Below are 8420 nucleotides of genomic sequence, written 5' to 3' on the forward strand. Positions count from 1 at the left end.
TATGTTAAGTATGTTTTCACTGAGAGTTTTGAAGTTGTCCGTAGGTGGTTGAATCTGACATTATATAATAGCTTAGGTACAGCACAATTGCTGGCAAGTGTTTAAAGAGTGCCAACTGTTGAGACAGACTCGTTAGTTGTGTTTTTTTGTCTTTTTTGTTCTTTTGAAAATGGCTAAAAGTTTGTGTTTGGATTGGAGTGTAGAGAGAAAACTCCACCAGAGCACCAAGATAGAGTGAGTTTAATGGATTGTATTCGGTGAGTTTGGATGTGGACATGCTCTAGTGGATTAATATTGGGAGTTTGTCAATAAAGCTGTAACATGCAACAGAGAAAAGAGCAATTTGACAAAGATGATTTTTATGTTTGATTTTTATCTTTTGGACCGCTGGTTGTGTGTTTGGAACGTAGAAGCTTTGTTTTAGACAGAAATTATTTTATGAGCATCATTTTGACTCATTTATCATAGTGGATTATCAGCCTGTGTGCCTGCACAGCTTTCACTCCTCCTCTGGCTTTATCTCTCTCCTCCCCCTCTTTTGCCCTCACTCCATAAGCCTCTTGACCTCACTTTTGCATGAATACCGAATATATTCACTCTTTTTTTTCTCTTCTCTTTTCCTCCCTCCCTGACTTCCTCCCTCCAGAGGTGCGTTCGGATACTGTTCCAGGACGGGGAGCGGAGCGCCGTGCGGACGTTGCAGTGGAGAGCCGGGGAGACCAGCCAGGCCCTGGCGCAGCTGTGTGCCGCCACTTTCGAAGTGTCCGACCCGGAGCAATACACCCTGTACTGGCGCAGTGGCGGCGAGATGAGGGCCCTGCCGCCTCACGCCCAGCCTCAGGACCTGGCCAGCCACAGCGAGGGAGGCCCCTCGCTCTCCTACCTGAGGACCGACCACGACTTCAGCAAGATGCGGCGGCTCACCAGAGGTGGCGCCGTGGACCTGAGCGAGTCGGTGTGTGAGGAGTGAGTGGGAGGAATGGAGGAAGGAGGGAGGAGGAGATGGATGGTTGCTCTCTCTTTCTCTCTCGTTCTCTCTCTTGTTCTGTCTCTTACTCTCCGGCGGTGTGTTGTGTCTCGTCGTGGGTCAGGACTTGTTGTGAAAAACTACAGCCCTTCTACAGACTAGGAGCAGACCTTTAATGGTAAACTCTTTCCTAAATGGATCAACATGCAGAGCACAGCAGGACCAACATAGGGACTGTTGCCAAAAGTTGTACTATGTACCACTCAGTGTGGCTGCTGGTGTAAAGGAGTGTACTACTGTTTGTGACATGGAAAATGTGTAATAAATGGATTTGGTTGTTATTTGAAACATGAACCCAGAGTTATACCATAAAGGGATTACATCATTAAAACGTGAAGAGGCTCAAATCCAAAGACAAATTCTGTGAGACTACTGTTGCCTGGAAACAAAATCACTTCCTGTATGCACACTAGAAGGCAAATTGTCCACTGTGGTGATGTAACCCTTTCAAAGTATAGTCCTAGGCAAAATCTAAAAGAACACCTGGATGTTTTATAACTTCACTTTTCATTTGTAAAAGTCGGATGGAACCACGTTGTTAAAGGGTTTGGGGATACAAACCTTTCTTTGCCCCCTGGAATACAGTTTGACAAAAAAGTCAACAAGACTTAACCTCAATACCAAAGGGACAAAAAAGAAAAACAGATAAGAGGTAATTTACTTCAAGAGAAATTAGAAGGAAGCTTTAAATCGGCTGTTTATTTTTAGGATCACCCACAGAGACCATTTCATTTTTTGCTTTTTGAGAAAAAGCGCACACTCTCCTTGCTTGTGTATTCTGTTAGGTGTTTTTTGGCAGGTGGAGTAATAGGCGAGTAGGAGGGAAGTGATAGAACAGCATCAGCTCTCTTTTTTTTTAAACCATGTGAGAAAAAAATTTAATCTACACACCGAGACAACCTGCAACAGATTTACTGAGTGGGATCAAATGTTTTTCAGTGTCAGACTTTAATCCTTTCACAAATGCATTTATGTCACGTTTGAATTCACTGCTTTTAAGTTCTACTGTTTCTCTTGGCCGTACTGTAAAATAACACTGCGTTACAACTCGGACTGAGCGTACAGTCAGACATATTAACCAGGACCTCGCGGTGACTGGTGGAATGTAAATGTAAACGTCACCAGATTCTGGGGACTCCTGCTGCAAGTCATCATGATCAACTGACTGTTTGACTCAGTGTCATTATCAATTATCATATTCTGTATTTTAAACTAACTTTTAATTGTTCTATTTGTTGGGTAGATATCAAAGTTTGGATTTTCAACATATCTGGAGTTTTTAATCAGCTGAGGAGGTTCATTTTGAGATGTGTTTTGAACATAATTGCATGCTTTTTGTTTTAACTGAAGGTTCTGCGAATGTGGTGTGTGTGTGTGTGTGTGTGTGTGTGTGTGTGTGTGTGTGTGTGTGTGTGTGTGTGTGTGTGTGTGTGTGTGTGTGTGTGTGTGTGTGTGTGTGTGTGGAGCATGTTTTCATAGTAAGAGCTCACTATTTCTTTTTTTTCAGTGTGAAAACATATAACTGTATTTTGTCAGGTAACCCAGTATCGCAATAAAAATTGCAACATCTGTTCACAATGTTGTTACATGCAGTGTTTTGTAGTGAGATTGTGAATATCAATATCTTAAAAACACTCAACCACCAGAGGGCAGCAAATAACACTACTTTATCTCCTGCATTTACCACCATCCCCAAATGTGTTATTAATTCAAGATTTGTGGTTTCTAATGTTACCATCCTAACAGATTTAATATTTGGGTTTTTTATTTTTGTATTTCAGCTTTTACCAAATCAAAGAAAGCACTGCTTGCACAAGGCTTAATTAGCATGTTTGATCCTTAAATCTATAAATATTAGGACTGATACTGACCAAATGCGATACAAAAAAACAACTAAATCCATACAGATTAATTGTATTCTTTTTAATCTTTTGAGAAATATATACTATACTATAACTAAAAAGCTACTTTGTTCATACAGTCTAGTTTAACAGGCTTATGGTTATTTACAATTTTAAACATTTCACACATCAGTGACTGGTGTTTTTCATTGTTTACAGCAGCCTTTTACAAAGCAGACTGTCTCATTGGATGTAATAAATATGTTTTATTTTATGGACAGAATTTCACTCACATGGGAAGTTATAAATTGTGTCACATTGTGAGCCTTGCATAAGGTTTAATCTGGATCCATTTGAAATGACAGAAAACAACACTCAAACCGCTTTTTTAGCAGTCAACCTGTATTAAAAAAAAGTGTGTTAAAGTTTCAGGTTTCCATACACTGCGTGTGTTCAGTGTGTCCTGAACATATTTATGGTTGCCCATCTTATGGTCACTTGTTGTGGAAGTAACAAGCAAATGAACGGAGACCTGAAACTTGCTGTACATGTAAGAGAGCAAAGGATTCTGGGACAACGAATTGATTATTCAGCACCAGCAGTCATAAAGGTACATTGAGAACAAGCTTTTTCATCCAGCATGCCAAGCTATTAAGTGAGCACTTGATACAAAAATTGAAACATCTATGTTGTTTTCCTTTTTAAGTTTGATGTTTTATCTGACGCCAACTCCCAGTTTTTGCAGCACTCCCAGGCCTTTTTCCTCGTACTCTGCCCTGCTCAGCCAGAAGGACTCCTTGTCTTTCATGATGTTGGCCAGCACTGCGCCGCCCATGAACACCATGTGTTTACGCCGGGGAGGGTCCTCCATGCGGATCTTAAACTTCTGCGCAGGTGAAGCAACAAGAAAGCCCAGGTGACTAAAACACAGTGCTCTACATCGTTTTATGCTCTCTGTCTCTCTATGTGTGTTAGAGCACCAGATGAAACCGCTCCTACAACTGTAGTAGGAAAACCTATTTTAAAATAACCATCACAATAATCCTATTAACAAAACATATTCTCAATAAATGCAACAGATGTTGCCGTATAATATTAAAATGTCACTGTGTTATAAAATGGATCCTTAGTGATCATTGTAAATGGCTGACATTTCCTTAATTTGAACCTTTTTGTACTTAAAAGTACAAATAGTGCAAGGATTGACAGTTTATTATTGCCTCTGGAAACAACAGTAACAACACAATCTTAGTATTCTCCAGAAAAGCAGTAATGAAACATTGTGAGTGAATATTAAATTTCTTACTGATAGTTTCTGAGTGTCTCCCTCCAGCACCCTCTCCAGGTAGAGCTGCTTGATCTCTCTTTCTAGCCTGGATGGAAGTCCGGGGTACATGGTGGTCCCGCCGGACAGCACAATGTGCTTATAGAAGTCTGCCCTGCACAGAAAATCAGATGGTAAATGGGGTAAAAGAAATGCTTTGTTTGTCTCCATCCCCTGTTTTTCTTCTGTAGGGCATTATTACAGACAACAGTGAGGAGACCCAGACCTGAGGTCAATGTCTGCAGCCTGGATGGTGTTGAACAGCAGCTCAGCCACTCCCACTCCCTCCACGTTGATGAGATGAGGCTGGAAGAGAGCTTCAGGGGCCCCGAACCTCTCTCCACCCACCTTCACCTGCCGGCCGTCAGGGAGCTGCACTGCACAGAGGCAACGATTTTAGTTTTGCAGATGAACAACATGGCAGCATTGTGCATTGCAGTGTGCCACAATCATGGTTACCCGCCCCCCCCCCACAATAATCAAAAGTGCTCAGTGCAACCCACTCGAAAACCCTATTATAAATTCCTTTACATAAATGAAGACATTTGGGCTATAACTTGATGCAGTGAAGGGACAAATTGTTGAAGAACAATTCAACCCCTCCCCAGTGTTGAACCCAAAGTTACGCCCTTGGCAACAATGTATTTTCATACATGTATAGTACAGCAAGTTGATGGCACTAAAAATCAGACATATTCAAAAAAACGCCTGGGGGAAAACACGTAGGCTTATTATTTTCCTGCCAAGAGTTAGATGAGAAAACGGATGCCACTTTCAGATGCATGAGTGGTATTGATCTTCTCATCTAACTTTTGGCAGGAAAAACAAATAGGCATATTTCCCAAAGTGTTGAACCATAGACTTTATAATATCAGTTTTTAACATAGAGATATGGCACATGCCGTGAACTCCTCCACCAGGAAGGTGGTCTCTGTGGCCAGGCGCTGCTCCTGCTCGATGTTGTATCCGACATAGCAGAGCTTCTCCTTCAGCATGCGCACAGTCTCAAAGTCTGCCGTGTGGTTGAAGACGTAACCGCGGAGAAGCAGGAGCTGACGGCATAAGATAAAAGGTTAGTGTTTTTGTCATTTTTTCTATCAGTATGTTTACCAACTCTGTAATTTACAAAGAACCCAACAATTCCAGTAATTCCCCCAAGAGCAAGCATATAGTGAGGTGAAGAAAAACTCCCTTTTAGGGAGAAACCTCGGACAGACCCAGGCTCTTGGTAGGCGGTGTCTGACGGTGCCGGTTGGGCGTGTGATGAACAGTGTTAATAATAGTTACAATAAAGACAATGGAACTATGACTAGAAATAGTAGTAGTAGTTCATGGCGTAGCAGGGCACAGCAGGGTGTTACAGGGTATGCCGGGCATAGCAGGGCGTAGCAGCGCACTACAGGGCATGGCAGGGAACTGCAAGGCATAGCAGGGCGTAGTAGGGAACTGCAGGGCCTTACAGGGTATGGCGGGCATAGCAGGGCGTAGCAGGGCATAACAGGGAACTGCGAGGCATATCAGGAAACTGCAGAGCGTAGCAGGGCACTGCAGAGCTTAGCAGGGAATAGCAGGGCACATTGCAGGACCATGGCGACAGCTGCAACCATAATTTAGGTGCCACCCTGATCCAAGGAAAACTGCTGGGCAAAAAGGACTACTATGTTCCAAGCACTGAACTGAACGTCTCCCAGCTCACCTTAATAAGGTACCGTGTGATGTCACGTCCTGCGATGTCGAGCCGGCGTGTGAGGTGGGGTAAAGAAAAGCCCTCATATACGGGACATATGTGGGTGACACCGTCCCCTGAGTCGAGGACCACGCCGGTCAGCAAACCTGTAAACAAGATTGAACCCCAACAGATAGACAGATAGATAGATAGATAGATAGATAGATAGATAGATAGATAGATAGATAGATAGATAGATAGATAGATACTGTGTACAACCTACTGTAAATACATAGTATATATAACTAAATTAATATTAAATATTATTATACCAAAGAGTATTTTATCAAAACCAATAATCCTGAAGGTCAGACTGAACAAGAAAAAAATAAGTTAGAAGTTTGATTTCTTGTGTGTGCACTGAAAATAACCATAAAATGTGCTCTCAGTAACAACACCATTAGATCAAAAAGTTCAAATGAACAAAGGATTTAATCCATTACATATTTATTTCTCATCGAGTTGGGATGTCTTACCTTGTGCGTACAGAGTGAGCACAGCCTGAATTGCCACATAAATGCCGTGGAACTGGTACTTCTCAAACATGACCTCCGTGATCTTCTCCCGGTTCTTGGTGGGGTTCATCGGCGGCTCAGTCAGCAGGATCTTGAAGAAGTAAAAAAATGAAATACAAAACATGAATGTTTTTGAAACATGTGCAGTGTTTTTCCAGGCATGGTGTGAAACTTTTATATATGTATTTTTTTAATTCTTGTAGGTTATAGACAGAGAGGATAATACTGGTTGATAGGATAATGCGTCAAAACATACATATGTAGAATTAATTAGAATAAGGGACGTTTTAGTATTTTATGAATTTGATGTTGTTACTTCATGTTGTGTTACAATAGTTATATATGTTGTTGAGCTTTATTTTGAAAGGTTGACATTGTGGGCTTCTTGCAAATCCCCATAACAGATGCACACAACATTTAGCAAAGAAATTCCTTTGTCCAGCTGTGTTCTACCTTGCACTCTGATGGGTTGAGGTCCAGGCGGTCGGGACCAAAGGTATAGTCCCACAGGTGGAGCATGTCTTCCCAGGAGCGCACCATGCCGTTCTCCATGGGGTAGGAGACCTCCAGCATGGAGCGGCATTCACTGGCCTCATCACCCACCATCAAGTCCTAGTGGGAGAGAAATAATTCAGCAAAGGGACCAGAGCTGACCTATCTGTAAAATGACCATCAATTTATAAATACAGGATTAGGAGAAAGGATGTGGACTGGGTATTTTTTTTCTAAAATTCCAATCCCGGTGCAAATATGATACCTTCATTTTGGCGTGGATACCAAAACAATGCTTTTTTCCATAACATAGTTTGAGTAATATACATTAATGGTTATTATTGTCTTAACACAAGGAGCCTTACAAAAACTATATCAAATTAAAGGTGCAAGCAGCGTTGGACGGGCCCTTGCTCCTCTGGTGGACACAGCTCTTTGTAGCCATGCATTTGCACGTGCTGAGTGCTTGGACACTGCAAATCGTCACCAATGAAAAGGGAACTCCCTGCTGAGTTCAATGATACCTCACATAAGATTCTACTTCATACAGTTCAATAGCTGTGAAAGAGGGTGTGGCCTAAGCATCAGGGGTCAGGGCAAAATCATCAACAATGAAGAAGGCACTCTCTGCTGAGTTCAATGACACGTTACACAAGACTCTTCTGAGTGCGTGGGCATGGTTAAAGTATAGGGGGCAGCTCAGTATTACATGTAGACCGCACATCATAGTTTCATGTGAACTAGATGATGTTTGTCATATAAGACTAATTTCCTGTTGCCAGTGGTTTGGCTTTTAATAACTTATATCGTTAAGGTCTTTAGATGACACAGACTGAATTTGAAGTTGATCTGATGAAATGTCTAGGAGTTTGTTAAAGTATGGCACCTTGACTTTTAGGCCTACTTCCTGTTGCCACATGGGTAAATATCGGCCTTCATATGTCCTCACTGTTGGACTCTTATGAATTCTGAAAAGTTTCGAGCCAATTGGACCATTTTCTTTTAAGAACTTTTGATCTTTAACGTCTTAAGATGGCACAGACTGAAATCGATCAGATTAAATCTCTGGAAGGAGTTTTTTAAAGTACTCCATGTGGAAATGGCCAACATCGCACAAATTTAAAATTTTCCGTTCAAGATTGTGGACTTCCTGTTGGGTTTAGGGTATGGCTCCGTTGACGTTTTTTGTATGTCTTGACATGCGTCATATGTGTACCAGGGTTTCTTAGTCACCTTGTACCGAAACCCTTAAAATACGAAAGTGGTCACCAGACTTGATGTGAGCGACAATTTTGGTGAGTTTTTGAGTATGTTAAGCCCCTCAAAAAGGTTATTTATTTGCAGGAAGAAAGAAGGAATAATTCCTTCAGTTTTAATAAGGTCTTCGCTGCTGTTGATTAGTTGATATATGATCAAAGAATAACCAGACTGTGCAATCCTGTGAGGCTCACAAGAGTGAAGGTCACAACCTCAGGTTAGATGTGGATATACAGGA

General features: G+C 41.7%; 2 protein-coding genes across 3 annotated transcripts in view; one reads left to right on the forward strand and one right to left on the reverse strand.

Moving 5' to 3' along the window:
- si:ch211-168d1.3 (ras and Rab interactor 3) overlaps positions 1 to 2605 on the forward strand; it is a 28634-nt gene extending 26029 nt beyond the window's left edge. Inside the window, exon 12 of one of the 2 annotated variants that reach the window (XM_034856450.1) lies at positions 647 to 970. In XM_034856450.1, the coding sequence (XP_034712341.1) occupies positions 647 to 970 (324 nt within the window). Of the gene's footprint in view, positions 1 to 646 lie in introns of both variants that reach the window. The other variant, XM_034856449.1, reaches the window with a different exon arrangement.
- A 509-nt stretch (positions 2606 to 3114) lies between these two features.
- The window catches only part of zgc:101810 (uncharacterized protein LOC493612 homolog), a 7046-nt gene continuing 1740 nt past the window's right edge, over positions 3115 to 8420 (reverse strand). Inside the window, exons 3-9 of the mRNA XM_034856451.1 lie at positions 6887 to 7045; positions 6395 to 6524; positions 5889 to 6025; positions 5095 to 5244; positions 4419 to 4564; positions 4175 to 4307; positions 3115 to 3754 (exon numbers count right to left, since the gene is read on the reverse strand). Of these exons, the coding sequence (XP_034712342.1) occupies positions 3584 to 3754; positions 4175 to 4307; positions 4419 to 4564; positions 5095 to 5244; positions 5889 to 6025; positions 6395 to 6524; positions 6887 to 7045 (1026 nt within the window). The 3' untranslated portion in view covers positions 3115 to 3583. The remainder of the gene's footprint in view (positions 3755 to 4174; positions 4308 to 4418; positions 4565 to 5094; positions 5245 to 5888; positions 6026 to 6394; positions 6525 to 6886; positions 7046 to 8420) is intronic.

Source organism: Etheostoma cragini, chromosome 19 (assembly GCF_013103735.1).
Source record: "Etheostoma cragini isolate CJK2018 chromosome 19, CSU_Ecrag_1.0, whole genome shotgun sequence".
Taxonomy (NCBI): domain Eukaryota; kingdom Metazoa; phylum Chordata; class Actinopteri; order Perciformes; family Percidae; genus Etheostoma; species Etheostoma cragini.